Raw genomic sequence first — 14928 nt, 5'->3', positions numbered from 1 at the left:
TTTGCGTGGAGGTAAATGGTCCAGGTCTCTGTACCACTCCGCTGCAGGGAGCTCGTATGTATCGATATTTTGGATGCCTGAGAGCTTCTCCAAATACCGCTGTTTTTGGCTTGGTGTAACAATGAAACTGTATTTCATTGTTCCTATGTTTTCCATATGTATCGTGTGAGGTACTGGATAAGTTTTTAATGCAGCAGTAACTTCCAGGCATGGTAAAACAGTGCGGAATTGCAAAATTCCAACATGGCGGAGACTGTGATATCGGGGCCCACATGGAAAAAACCTATATAAACATATGTGTTTCAATATAGGTTTTGATATAGGTTTTTAATATATGTGACATATATAAAAGTGGCCGGTTTCCTATATTATATGTACATATATGTACATATATGCACACAAATATATGTACTTATATGCACACATATATTTACACATATATATATATACATATATGTACATACATACACACACACACACACACACATATATATGAGATATATATATATAACAGATATGTGTGTGTGTGTGTGTGTGTGTGCATACATATACCTATATAGGTACATATATGCATGTATATATGTACCTATATGTTCACTTATAATAGTAAAATTAAAATCCATAGCTTCTAGGCAACATAAATAAAAGTCCAAAATATAGAAATGTACATTATGTATTTACAAGAACAATCAAATAGTACAAGAACAAAAAAAGAAAACTGACAGAAAAAAAAATTATCTTTATTATTCTTTGAAAGTCTGTCATGACGCGCCTCATCCTCCTCCTCCTCCTCCGCCTCCTCCTCCTCTTCCTCTTTCTTCCTGCACTATCCAATGACGTTTGAAAGGGTGTCCGAAATTGTAATTTTTTTTAGGCATTTTTGTCCACACGGATCTGGCGTTTTGGAAGAGTGTAACCGATGTTTTGAAACCAGGTCCCAGAGTGGATATATTTGAAAACGCCGCCTTTGCGTTTCGTCTCGACGGCGAATCCGTACATTTTATGAAAATATGGCGTCATCAGCCCACGTCACGCCCCTAGTCAAACACCACTACATCACGTAACAGCAACAAAAACATGAACAAACACTGAACGCTAACATTAACACGGATTAATAAATGTATTGTTCCATGTTCGTTTGTGTACCATGCGCAGCAAATCCATTACTTCTTCTCTGTTTTAAGTGTACCTCTGTGGCAGAATTACAGCGCCACATGCTGGTCTGGCATGTATACTACATCGGTTTCGTGTGGACGCGGATATTTCTTTAGACAAGGGAAAAAAAGATTGGGGATCCGTCTCCGTGTGGACGGGGCCGAAGAAGTAACGGGTATTTACAGTTATGGATAGAAATGTAGCGGAGTAAGCTGTCCAAAAGCCTTGCAAGGCTGCCCGTCATGATTGAAGCAGTGGGCAGAATGGTCAGCATTGAGACTGAGACTTTTAACCGCAATATGGATAGCATCACGAAGAAGCTCACTGCTTTGAAAAGGAAATTGGAGAATTTGGAGACCAAAATGGACAATGAACAATCATAGTGACCGTGAAATGAAATGCGGCTACTAGACCAAACAACTGGTATCTTATCTTCTTCGGCTTTGCCAGGGCTGGCCTTGGCTAGCTTGGAACAACAAATTTCTCCCTGGGAGCACTGCAGCCAGAACTTTTTTCCCTTCACAGACACCTGTTGATTGATGAGACTGTCTAGGACCCAACCAAGGCTGTCTCCATGGCAACTTGCTGTGACGCTGTATAATCTGCGGACTGAGGCATCTAGAGAGAATCGCAACTCTCCAGGCCTACAAATACACAAACTCTTACACATATACAGATATGCATTCACCCCCCCACCCCCATACCTCGCCTTCGCCGCTTTGTTCCGCCAGTCTGGAAAACGGGTCTGTGACCAGCGCTGTAATAGCTCCAGGACCAGGTGGCTGTTTGCCTGCGCTGGATTACCTCGACCCCCCCCCCCCCAATTTCCGTCCCCAATTGCAAATCATGTGTTTATGGTGTATTGATTATGTGCTTTTGTGCTGAGGTGTTTTTCCGGTTCTCACATAGGAGCACAGTCTGGGTTTGGTTTTTTTTTCCTCTCTTTCCTAATGTTTTGCTGTTATCTCTTAACCTGTCTACTATATTTCGTTGCCTTGTGCCCACAAGTGTAATGACAATAAAGTTGAATCTAATCGAATACTTGCCTCTCAAATTTAGTTGAGTAAAGTCATGAGTACTCCCCAAAAATGATACTCGAGTAAAGTACAGATCCCTTAAAATTGTACTTAAGTACTGTACTCAATTAAATGTACTCCGTTACTGTCCGGCTCTGTATATCATGTTAATATATTGCCATAGTTAAATTCCATAACATGCCAATTACATGTGATACCAATTTCACATGTTCTCACATACATAAGTTCTTCCATAATGTTTTTCGTTAATTCTTAGTTTTTGCCTTGATAATAGAAAATATGAGCTAGGCATCATGTATGACAGTCAAAAATGGGATATGAGCTACAAAATGACCAGATCCTGCCATTAGCTATATAAAAGACATATCTTGTATGTATAGGGCTTATATGTGGATATGAAGAAGCAATACAGGAGACCTGTATTTCCTGTATATGCACATATATGCACCTCAATTTTGCCTAGATGTGGCATATATACGCATATATGCAGCATATATATTATCATATATGTGCATACACTGCATATAGTTTCATATATGCGCATATATCCACATATAGGTTCTTTCCATGTGGGGAGGAGGGGCTCTGTGCTTTGACGACAACTCCTCACTCTCAATACTAACACCCTCTTTAAATAACAAAGAAAAAAAGATTTTCATCTCCTTAATCTTCAGCAATGCGCCTGAACACACCTCTTTTTTAGCCCATGGGTGCACAAATAGGCGCAAATGCATTTACTAATTAAACAACGTGGTGCTGGTTGGGAAAATGCGATCAGCACCGGACTGAAACTAGCAAACACACTTGCACTGCACCTTGTGTCACATTTCGCTGGGTGTATTATAGGGCCCTCAAAGTCTGATCCAACAATTGTCCAACAATCAAGTAATTGTTCTTAACGAAACAAGTTTCCTATCATATATGAAACGTTTACTTACCCTAATGTTTTTGCAATGTTATTATCAGCTGTTTGGACTCTCATTCTGATGGCACCCATTCACTGCAGAGGATCCATTGCTGATAAAGTGATGTAATGACTAATCACTATCGTTATAATGCTAAATATGTTCAAATCTGATGAAGAAACAAACTTATCTCCATCATGGATGGCCTGAGAGTTTGTAAAAATGTCAGAAAATGTTATTTTTGGGTGAACTATTCCTTTAACATGAATCTTATTTTCCTTCCTTCTTTTAATAATGACACAACAAGAAACAAGGGCCACAAAGAGTGCGGTCAATAAACACAAACTCTTAACATTATAAATGTACCTCAGGGAAAATAATACACGGAATAAAATAGAGTTAAATAAAAAGTTATACTGTTCTTAAGTGGCCATCTTCCTCCAACTTACATGAAAATGAAACATGGATAGACCAAAAAGATTTTACTGTTATTGACCACCAGAGGACAGAACAGATCTGATTATTAAACAGGTGTCCTATTTGAGCAGTGTGCTTGTGCTTTATTATTTTATAGTTTATAGCAACTTTAGGCTGGTCTCAGCGAGCTTTATGATGTAAAAAATGCACACAGTAAGGTTATTTCAGCATTTTCAACAATGTTTGGAAAATATCTGAAACTAGCCTGTGCTAGTGTGGATGAAGAACATCTGAAACCAGTCCAGATCTTATTCGGATGAACGTGGATGTAGACTTGCAATATCTGAACGTGTAGAAATAGTTGTTTAAATAGTTCAGATGTGTTAGTCATAACTGTTCAACCCCTCCAGCAGTCCAGCTGGCGTCAAACGTATTCAAACATGCCAGAAAACGTTTTTGTAGGGTATTCAAACTCTCAAACTCGGGGAAGTAGGGACACTTTTAGTGCTTAACATCAGTGAGATTGACAGAACTAATCAAATTGTGTGAAATGCTGCCTGACCTCTCTCATAAAACAGCTGTATTCAGAGTAAACTCAAAGTATAGACTTCTGTTGTACTTCCTGTTTCTTCTGCCATGTTTGTAGTCCTTTGTAGTTTTTCCTGCTCATGTCTGTATCTTCTCCTGTTTTGTTTTTATGGTTTGGTTTCCATTAAATGTACATTTGTGCTTAGATCCTCTGAGTCCGTCTTCCATTCTCAATCCACTCATGTCACGTTTGGTTTTGACAATGCATATTGTTTGAAATATTTTCCCACACATATTTAATAACATCTAACTACTACACAGTTTCTCTCTTTCCGTCTGTGGTTAACACAAGCATGGTTTTGTGCAAATGACGTTTTCCACTGGTTTGGTGGCTTGATGAACAGCATGATCTCACACACTTGCATGCATCATGGGGTCTAAAGTTTGACCGAGTGAAATGACACAAAATATCATGGCAATAATTTACAATAATGTTCCATTTATTATCGTGAACTAACAATGAACAGCTTTACTTTATTTATTAACAAAGATTATTTCACCACATGATTGTTTGGAGCGGCTTCGTGAAGAGAACAGTGTGGATTTTTCAGCTCCTGTTACTTTGCATAAAGATGAAAAATGTGATTTCTATTTTATTATTATTATTATCATCATTATTTTTAATGACAACAGGTTATACGTGGGTCAGTGTTTGAGATTTGAACAAACGGACACAACACTAGATCAGAAGCAAACCTGTCTTAACTTCCTCTTGACTGTGGTTCAGGTCCCTGTTATTTAGAAAGCTGCTCTAAACCCGTGTGAAAGAAACAAGACTGCATCATGCTGAAGTGTTTGAACATCCTGAAGATCTTCAAGCTCCTTCTTTGTGAGTTTATTCTTCTTCATGATTGGTTTATTTTTCTTTATACATTGATTTCTAATGTTTTTTGAGACTATAATAAGCCATTGAGTGTGTGTGTGTGTGTGTGTGTGTGTGTGTGTGTGTTATTTCACAGTTCTGCTCATATGGTGTCAATCAGCAGAGACTTTAACAGATCAACTAACAGATTTGGGTCTAAATGTGTCTATAAACTGTGATCTTGATGAACAGGAGGTTAACTGGTTATTACTGAAACTACCAGATCCTCCAGTGATGATATTACTCTCTTCTACAACTTCAGCTAATTTTTACTACAATAAAACATTTAAACACAAATATTCAGTGCAGGGTAAACATCATCTGTTCATAAATAATGTTACTCTTGATGATTTAGGACTTTATTACTGTGTGACCTCAAGTCCACCTCCAAAATACAACAACGGCACCAGACTGTACATCACTGGTGAGTGACCATTCACTGAAATTAAACACTACATAATTTTATAGACACAAAATATTCAATATTAATTTTAAACCATTTCAATGATTGCACAGAACTAACTCTAAATCTAGAGAACAAGAATCATACAGTGGTGAAGTATATTAATCAGAATCAGACACAATGGCAGATTATCCTCATCTCTGCTGGAATCAACGCTCTTCTGATCATTGTGATCATAGGTGAGTCTTTGATTACACCTGAATGAATCCACATTAGAACATTATGGGCTTAAATTCAGATCATACTATCTGTGTGCACTATTTTTAACATGTTTAATGAACATTTGAACATCTATTACATATTGACTACAATGGTTATGTTAATAAAAACAAATTATATGTTTTTGGCTGAATGTTAAATCTGAATTCACTTTTAAGGACTATTAAAGCTTCTTGTTGACGGAAGGAACAGAGACAACCTGAAACAATTTCAAGATACAAATCTTCACGTTCTGGATTTTGAACAATCTCAAGACTCAAGCCAAACACGGATACGTTACACGAAAATATGAAGTATGTACAGTATATAAACATCTCACTCCATGTTTAAGTATAAAGCTTATGTATATGTGCTGATAATGCTTTTATACACCAGTGTATGTGCTGTTTAGGGGCATGTCAATATATATACGAACATAATACCTAATTATGCATGAGAGACTGTATTTGCCCTAATCACATAGTTCTAAAGTCAGGAACAATGAAATAATGTGATTTTCCTGCTTTCTGCAAGACTTGTTCTGTGCTTCTCTCATCGGTCTATTTCTATTTTTGTATAAAGTTGCAGTCAGTAACCAGATAATTAAGCCACAGCACAAATGAAATGCTCTTGACCACAATAAATCTGTTTGTATTTCCGCTGTGTTGTGAATCTTTGTTTGCTGAACGTGGCCATGTGTTTTGTGTAAAGACTACATCTAAGGATCTGGATTTTGGTTGAGCTACATATATGCCTGTAAGTAGCCTAGTTGACATGAAACATGTCTCACACTTTAATTTTTTTTTTCTTTTTTTCTGATTCTGGTATAAAATATATGTCCAAGACATGACTTGACACCATATACTTATATGTGATTATAAAAGGGAAGTAAACAGATGTTCATGATTGTGAGGGAGGGACTGAGGAAGTGATTATTGAAGGAATGTCTGCTTCAGTAATCTACAGGACTCGGTTTAGAGAGCAGACTCCAGACGAGGCTCGGTACGTGACTATCTTTATTTGTTTATTTTAGTTAACTGAAATTATGGTTATATTTTTAAATGTCTGCTAATATAAATCAAGCTGAATCTACAGAAAAACCTTTCCTTTCTTTAGAGCGTGACAATCCAATTTCTTTTAACTTTGGTGTTGTATCAGAAACCTTAATTGCTCTAAATAATTTATGAACAACTGTGAAGAGATTAATTTGTTTGTGGTGGTGATGGCTGTATAGCAGTGATCCTCAAATCTGGCTCGTGAGATCCAGTTTCCTGCAGAGTTTAGCTCCGACTCCAATTAAACACACCTGCCTGTGATTTTCTAATGATCCCGAAGAAACTGATTAGCAAACTCATGCGTGTTTGATTAGGGTTAGAGCTAAACTTCGCAGGAAAGTGGATCTCGCGAGCCAGATTTGAGGATCACTGCTGTATATGAATTTGGGAATATGGGAACAAGTTTTAGTCGTGCTGTTTGGATTCAATCAATGCAACGTGCCACAGTCTACTAGAGTTTGATTAATACAGCTTTTGATGTTGTGTTTATTCTGAATTTCAGTGTTAATTCTATCATTGAGTGTGTTCTTGTGAAATTGAAATGTGATTTTATTGTTTTTATGGGACTCTTCTGGGTTGCGCATTATATGTAACCGAGTGAATGTATTTATCATACAAATGTTATGGATGCGTTTTGTTTACTAGTTATTCATATACCAATCCATTTATTCATTTAAATGAATAAAGGTTAAATAAATAATATATATAAATGATAAAAACTATAATAGTTAAATGCATAAATATAAAAATCTACTATTTGGAAATGAAAATGCTAACAAAATAAATATCAGAAATATTGCTTTGACCAACAGTGAACATAATAATTAATTTTACTAAACTAAATGGAAAGCTTTTTCTGCATCATTTGTAGAAGATCATCAGGCAGGAATTTCCTCTTTATTCATCTATTCGCTTGTCAGCCCTATTGTGTGGATCAAGTGAATGTAATGCTATTAGAAAACATGGACATGGGCTTAGACTTGCTATATACATTTACTTTTTTAAACAACAACAACAAAATTTGTTAAAAAATAGCCAACCTACATCAACTAAAAGCAAATTAGATGTAAATATGAAATGAACACGTCCCTGTCAGCTAACACTAAGGTTATAGTTGAGTAAATGTTGCACATTCAGTAAAACTAGTATCTGTCAATTCATACGATACAAGTTCTGTCCTGTAACATTCATTGACATTCCATTTATAAAGGTTTTTGTTTTTTCCTTTTAGTGTTTTGTATTGCATTTTCATATACAGACTTGCATCATTGTGTGATTTTTCACAGAACACTGAAATGCTTAAGCCAACTGTAAAAATGAACCGTTCACTCAAAGGTTATTTGGCATCACTTTTAGTTTAAGCGTGTATGGGCTGAGCTGATAATGCATTGAGATGAATAATATTCATTGACTGTTTCAATACTGTAGACAAATTATTTCTCCTCTCAAAACTCACATACAGAACAGAATCACAACAGAAAGTAAAGGCACTAATAAAATCTTCTCTGGTCTTGCTTGTGCTCCTTGGCTAAATTCTGTTCGGCTAAATTCTGTTGGAAACAAAGACAAAAAATAAAGTAAATAAAAATAAATTGTTAAACAATTCCATTCTGACTTCATTAAAATCATCCCAACAAACTTATATTATTATATTAGCTTTTTTCTCACAAACCTAGTCTCACACTTTGGATTAGTAATTCATTTGTGATGTGGCATGTGTAGATTCCTGTATCGCTGCGCTGAACGTTGTTAAGTTTGAGGGAAAAGTTTCCATTCAGATAATTCTCACGGATCATTTCAGTTCTGTTGTAATATACTGAATCCTGATTTCCCAGAGAGACTTTGCCCTTAATAATGTCATACACTTTCAGGGTCTCGTTGTGTCTCCAGCCCACTGTAATGTCGTCCTCTGTTTTAAACTGAGATTGTTTAGAAGAACAAGGTAAAACCACAGAACCGCCAACAGAAGGCACAAATGGTAGCTGCAGAGGCTCTGAAAACAGAGAAAAGTTGTGATAAATGAAACAGTTTTTTATGCAAGAAGTTTGCTTCATGACTGACTATTGACTAAATAGCATCTATAGACTTGAGCAGTGGTTTTGAATCCTGGTCCTCTGCACATTTTGTACGTCTCTCCACACCTGATTTAAGGGTGTACTCACACTAAATCTTAACCATGCCCGAACATGTTTAACCCCCCAAAGCTCGGTTCGTTTGACTACTGTGATTGCTCCGTGCCACGCTCGAGGCCGGTTGGAAGAGGTGGGCCAGAGTATGTTACAGTTGGGCTCGGGCACAGTAGACATGTAGTGTGAATGCTAACTGTGCCAGAGCATGGACAAGATACTATTTTGTGAGTGCTACGGTCATCATTAATCGTGCTCAGGCTCGGATCAAGGCAACTGTGCCTAGTGTAAATTACACCCTAAAATCATCAGCTCATTAGGAGAGAGATCCATGAACTCAGTTGTGTCAGATAAGTGAGACATACAGGTGCATCTCAATAAATTAGAATGTTGTGGAAAAGTTCATTTCAGTAATTCAACTCAAGTTGTGAAACTTGTGTACTAAATACATTTAATGCACACAGACTGAAGTAGTTTAAGTCTTTGGTTCTTTTAATTGTGATTTTGGCTCACAATTAACAAAAACCCACCAATTCTCAACAAATTAGAATACTTCATAAGACTTATTTAAAAAAAAAAAAAAAATGCTTGTATACAGCACTCTGTGAACAGCCAGCTTCTTTGGCAATGAATGTTTGTAGCTTACCCTCCTTGTGAAGATTGTCTTCTGGACAACTGTCAGATCAGCAGTCTTCCCCATGATTATGTAGCCTAGCGAACCAAACTGAGAGAACATTTTGAAGAATCAGGAAACCTTTGCAGGTGTTTTGAGTTGATTAGCTGATTGGCATGTCACCATATTCCAATTTGTTGAGTGAATTGGTGGGTTTTTGTCAAATGTGAGCCAAAATCTTCACAATTAAAAGAACCAAAGACTTAAATTACTTCAGTCTGTTTGCATTGAACTTATTTAATACACAAGTTTCACAATCTGAGTTGATTTACTGAATAAAATGAACTTTTCCCCAACATTCTAATTTATTGAGATGCACCTGTACAAAATGTGGAGAGCAGTGGGTCCCCAGGACAAGGGTTTAAAACAACTGGACTAGAGTTTACTTTCAGCAGAGAACAATGCTATTCCATTGGTTTTATTGGGCATAAAGTGAATTACAAAGAACAACACAGCGATTGTTAAAGTAACAAAACATCATGCAACTAAACAAACAAACTCAATTGGCAGTTCCCACTTCATTTCTAACTGAAGAAACCTGTGAAGACCATATTACTTTTTTTTTCTCTTTTTCAACTTTAGTTACTGTGTAATATTGCTGCTTGAGCATAAAAAGACCTGCAAAGCTCAAAGTCAACTCTGAAGGAGACCTAATTGTAAACAGAAAACACTTCTCAAGAACTACAAGAAATGGCTTGTTAGGACAGCAGCGTGCTTCCTCCGGAAATTGTGAAGTCATAATATCACTCAATATTATTGATTACCCACAAGGCCTGTTTAAACTGCACTGGAGACCATATTATAAGCTTAAAAACGTCCTGTAAAATTTGTGCTTGCTCTGCATACTCCTCTTGTTTGCAAACATTCTCAGGGTATAAACTGAGCTCGAACTGGTAACGGCAAAATCAATCCCATCATTTATATTTACAGCTGAACAGATGAAATCTGTGGTTATGGTAAGAGGTGTGACATTCCAGGAACACACTCGAAGCAGTTCGGACAACAGTGTTAAGACAACAGTGCCAGCCTAACAGTCTAATGCAGGAAATGAGTGGAGTCACAGTATCAGATCGGAAGTGGGCAGAGCTCATGTAAACTATAATGATGAAAAACACTGTAAGAAGTCAAACATGGCATAAGAAGACAGCTCAGTCAAAAGTTAATGAAAATGGAAAAAAACCACCATGCCTTCAGAGGATTTGTGGAAGAGCAGTGTATGAAATTAAAAAAGACCAGGAAAAAGGCCATTCCTCAACTTGATCAGGCAGAAATTAATGATGACAGACATTAACTGCCCAAAGAGCCTTTCATGTTTTGATTCCAAATCCAGGAAGATATGGAAGTTTTTCTTTACGAGTGTCCGGCCAAAGGGCACCTCAGATTTTGCCTGAAAAACTAGTATTAATTTATTTTCTTTGGACTGATTTAATCTTGTTTATTTTCTTTAGTTATTGTAATTATGTATTTTTAATTAATTGTATTTGGATCAGATACAGCTAGCGGGTGATGCTTTTGCCATTTAAGAGGAAAAAACGTGGTTTTAAACTTTGAAATGGTCCATAACACAGAAGTAGCAGAAAGCAGCGGAATGCCTAGTAAAGCAGCACTTGCTCCACACACTTCCTGCACCAGACTGTTGTGCTCTCACTGATATGACAAACGGTTTTGCAGTTCTGCAGTTAGACCCTTACTCACACACTGGGCCAGATAACCAATAACAGCACGCCTTTCAGAAAGAGTGGTTTCATTGAAACAGGAACGAAGCACCTATGACAAACGGTTTTGCGGTTCTGCAACCGTAACCGTAACCGTATACAATAATCAACTGGAATACTTTTTTCAGTTCGTTTTTGGGATAATCAAGCATGATAACCTATTCTAGTACACCCCACAAACTAAATCAAGAGGCATAATAGCGCTTTTTTTGAAGCTTTGATTGTGTTTACAGTGTACAATATAACGTGTTCATGTTTCGCGTGTAAAAAAAACCACAGTATTTTTCACACAGTTCACCTATCTGTATACCGCTGTTTTCACTATCATAAAAACGGGCTGATGACTTCCTTGTTCTATAAAGTCCCTCCTTCAGAAATACGTAACGACTTCTGACTGGGCCAGCGGTTCCTGTGTTGTGATTCGACAGCAGCTGAGCGCGCGCTGCCCTCCTGGTAACGTGATTGGGCTAGAACGCACGTGCTGGAGATGTATTTATAATCACAGGAGCGTTTTTACTGACGAGATGTGCATGAAAATCGCATTCGTTTTTTTGCACAGCTTTAACGTCTAGTTCACAAAGCTAAACAGTGTTGCCCTTTGTGTAGTAAGTTACAGAAACTGTTAAACGCACCAACTTAAATAATAAAATACACTTACCGGTTGTGGTCCATAAACAATGCCTTCTCCAGACAAAGAGAACTGCTCCTTCTTTCAAGAATAATCTTTTTGCGAATCCGGCATTAAACTGATTGAGATTGAGGAAGCTGTCCTCCGCAAGCTGTCCTCAGCAAAATGAACAGCACATAGTTTTACATGTAGATTATAATTTTCGGGAACGGAGTTAAACATCAATTGTAACCATTAATCTCCAGGTACAGTGTCCCTAGGAAGGCCAAACAAAGATAATTGGACTCCGAGATGAAAATAACAGCGTTTCAACGACATGGCGACAAACACAAACACAGCTCGTCCTTCTTCTCCGTCGGAGCACAACAAGACCACGCCCCCCTTTTTGTGAATTAATGTGGGCGGAGGTTAGTCAAAAAACTGTTTTAATGACGTCATTACTACAGGAACTAGAGGGCTGTAGTCCAAACGGGTCGTTTTTGTAGGCGAATTCTGTTAAATAAAATATCTCGCTTGGCATTGAACTTTGAGCTTTAGAATTTTACAGATATTGTTTATACTCTAACAAGAACATTACACCCTAACTAAAGTTTAAAACATGGAATCACGAAGAAGGGGACCTTTAAATAAAAATAAGAAAAAAACACACCTTTGATACGTAGCTCCACAGTCTGTATTCCTGATTCCTCGATGATGTAGCACTGGTACTGTCCTGCATCACTGTACAGAAGATTCTTGAGTTTGAACGAGAAGTTTCCTCTCAGATGCTGCTCAGAGTCACCTTCAACTCTGTTCTTGTACTGTGGATCCTGTCCTTCCACAGAGCCTTTACCCTTAACAATGTCATATACTTTCATTGTGTTACGGTGTTTCCAGTTGACTGTAATGCCTTCAGGTGTAAGCTGAGGTTCTTTAGAGAAACACGGTAAAACCACAGAACCTCCTATGACACCCACGACGGTGTCCAGTAGAGACACTGAAAACAGAGAGAAGAGACGTGTTTTTATGCAAAAAAACAAAAACACAACAAAACAAAAACAAAACTTATTAACAAAAGGTTTCTTTTTAAAAGACATATCCTTAGTGCTAACCTTCTTTTGTCACTATTACCAGATGAAGTAAAACAATGTAGCCCCTGTAAACAGAAAGAATTCACACACACACACAGCACTATATAACTATATATATATATATATATATATATATATATATATATATATATATATATATATATATATATTCACATTCCTGCTGTTAAACCATTGACGTGATTTGCTTGGTTAAGGTATCACTATAAACAAAAATGGGAATTATTATCTGTGCTAGGCCTAATGGACAATATGGCAGTTGTTTGCACCTAGAAATGCTGTCATCAGATGTCAAGTGGATAGAGAACGTTTTAAATGTGATATCTTTTTAAATTACATTTGTTGTCTATAAAAATCACATGTAATGTCTGAGTGTGTATGTGCACACAAGGTCGTCTAGGATTTTCTCAATTGGATGCAGATTGTCAGAAACGACATAACATATGTTTAGGCTAAGTCCAAAAAGTTAGTTATGGAAAATACAGCTGGAAAATGCTTGAAATAGAGCTGGTGTGGACGGAAAGTGTTTTGAAACCGAAGATCGTATCTTTATCCGTAATTATGTGCGTGTAGACTTACGGTATCTGTCTGTATAGAAAACATTTACATAGTTCAAATATACACAAGGTCTAGTCAGTTACTTCTGCAGCAGTCCAGTCCCGTCTTCAAACATCATGTCACAAAACTTAAAACTAGAGGTGTTTTTCCTCCCTCTACTGTCCACTTCAAACCGTTTTGAACTCTTGTTTATCGGGTGGTCTGTACCTATTAGCATTTAGCCGAGGCTACGAACTTTTTTATTTTGATTTCTATTTGTGTGACTTGAAAATAATCGGACCAAATAACGTTACCTGGAGGCCATGTCTCAAAAGGTTAAATAATAAAATAAATGTTGTGAATATAAAAAATTAAAAAGATTGGTTCTTTTAAATCAATAAATTGTAAGGCTTCGGAACCTTCCCTATGGTATTTTCCACATTTCCCATCTGGCTGCAGACATAGGGGCGACTGGGGCTTCCATAGATATACATAATAAAGGCTAGATGTCTCGTCCGTGCTGCTGGTCAGTGGAGGACCACGTCCGCACCTGGCGGCCATCGTGTCACAGTCAGCTCGCTCACTCGTAACACTGTTTTAATGGTGCTTTACTTTTTAAATAACCACAACTTGCTAATTTTCAAAACCGTTTGGTTTGGTATAAACGAGATGTACTTATGACACTGCATACTTAAGAATACTTATAACCATGGACTTCCATATGAAAATAACATTGATAGGTGCAATGAATAAATACTCTCTCTCTCTCTCTCTCTGAGCCTGGTCAGTACCTGGATGGGAGACCTCCTGAGAAAACTAGGTTGCTGCTGGAAGAGGTGCTAGTGAGGCCAGCAGGGGGTGCTCACCCTGTGGTCTGTGGTGCACAGAATTATAGAGGCTATATTGTTTTTTTCTTTCTGCTTGATAACAAGCATCTCAACTGACCACAGTTCAGCCCTCTAGGTCACTTGATTTTACTTTAGAAACACAACTGAGCCCAAACACGGTCTTGTGAAGCTGTGTGCAAAGCAAAATTAATATAGAATGAATTATGAGTACTTTAGACCATTTATTTGCCAAAGTATGATCATGCATTTTGTAAAATGCCCTGTGGAAACTCCCCGTAGGACTTTTGGTTACCCAAAATGCATAGTGACGATAACAGGCTTACCGTGTGACAACCTCTTGGTGTAGAAGCAGAATCCTGGTCTCCAATGAAAGGGAACACTGTGTATGTAGTGGTTCTGATATAGAATGACTACACAAAATATGGAACAATTACACAAAAAGTCTCTAGTTTTAAACTTCTTTTAAACGTGACATTTATTTGCAAAGATTCCCCTTTACAAATATACATAAAGAAATGCTGTTTGTTGAAATCCCCACCCTGTAGAGATAACTAAACAACTGTGGAGGACATAAACAAAAAGGGCTTATGCCCCTTGAAAAAGACTGTTTTGTTCAGTAGCATGTTGTTGCTC

The 14928-nt window shown here is 37.4% G+C and overlaps 2 protein-coding genes across 4 annotated transcripts in view; one reads left to right on the top strand and one right to left on the bottom strand.

Annotated features, from left to right (window-relative positions):
* The first annotated feature begins 4766 nt into the window (after positions 1 to 4766).
* The window catches only part of LOC113065099 (uncharacterized), a 90251-nt gene continuing 80089 nt past the window's right edge, over positions 4767 to 14928 (top strand). The window contains exons 1-3 of the mRNA XM_026236282.1: positions 4767 to 4931; positions 5062 to 5388; positions 5481 to 6627. The gene's annotated coding sequence lies outside the window, so the exon portion shown is untranslated. The remainder of the gene's footprint in view (positions 4932 to 5061; positions 5389 to 5480; positions 6628 to 14928) is intronic.
* On the bottom strand, positions 7559 to 14202 carry LOC113065096 (CD276 antigen homolog). 3 transcript variants are annotated; one of them, XM_026236277.1, is made up of 5 exons: positions 13552 to 14202; positions 12914 to 12957; positions 12472 to 12798; positions 8353 to 8673; positions 7559 to 8215 (listed from the first exon to the last, which is right to left on the bottom strand). In XM_026236277.1, exons 1-5 carry the CDS (start codon positions 13683 to 13685, stop codon positions 8133 to 8135), a joined length of 909 nt encoding a protein of 302 aa, XP_026092062.1. In that variant the 5' UTR covers positions 13686 to 14202; the 3' UTR covers positions 7559 to 8132. The 3 variants fall into 3 exon arrangements, with proteins under 3 accessions (XP_026092062.1, XP_026092061.1, XP_026092063.1); XM_026236276.1 differs by having other exon boundaries at positions 7559 to 8230; positions 13552 to 14195; XM_026236278.1 differs by having other exon boundaries at positions 7559 to 8230; positions 13762 to 14191.

Source organism: Carassius auratus, chromosome 47 (genome assembly GCF_003368295.1).
Source record: "Carassius auratus strain Wakin chromosome 47, ASM336829v1, whole genome shotgun sequence".
In the NCBI taxonomy this organism is placed as follows: domain Eukaryota; kingdom Metazoa; phylum Chordata; class Actinopteri; order Cypriniformes; family Cyprinidae; genus Carassius; species Carassius auratus.
The sequence above is the reverse complement of the archived record's forward strand: the minus strand, read 5'-3'. Positions and strand labels throughout refer to the sequence as shown.

Excerpts from the sequence above, each read along its gene's own strand:
- LOC113065096 (XM_026236276.1), bottom strand. The coding sequence starts at position 13,685 with ATGCTAATAGGTACAGACCACCCGATAAACAAGAGTTCAAAACGGTTT. Across the intron at positions 12,799-12,913 it reads GGTAATAGTGACAAAAGAAG|TGTCTCTACTGGACACCGTC; the intron begins GTTAGCACTAAG and ends CTCTGTTTTCAG. Across the intron at positions 8,674-12,471 it reads TGTGGAGCTACGTATCAAAG|AGCCTCTGCAGCTACCATTT; the intron begins GTGTGTTTTTTT and ends CTCTGTTTTCAG.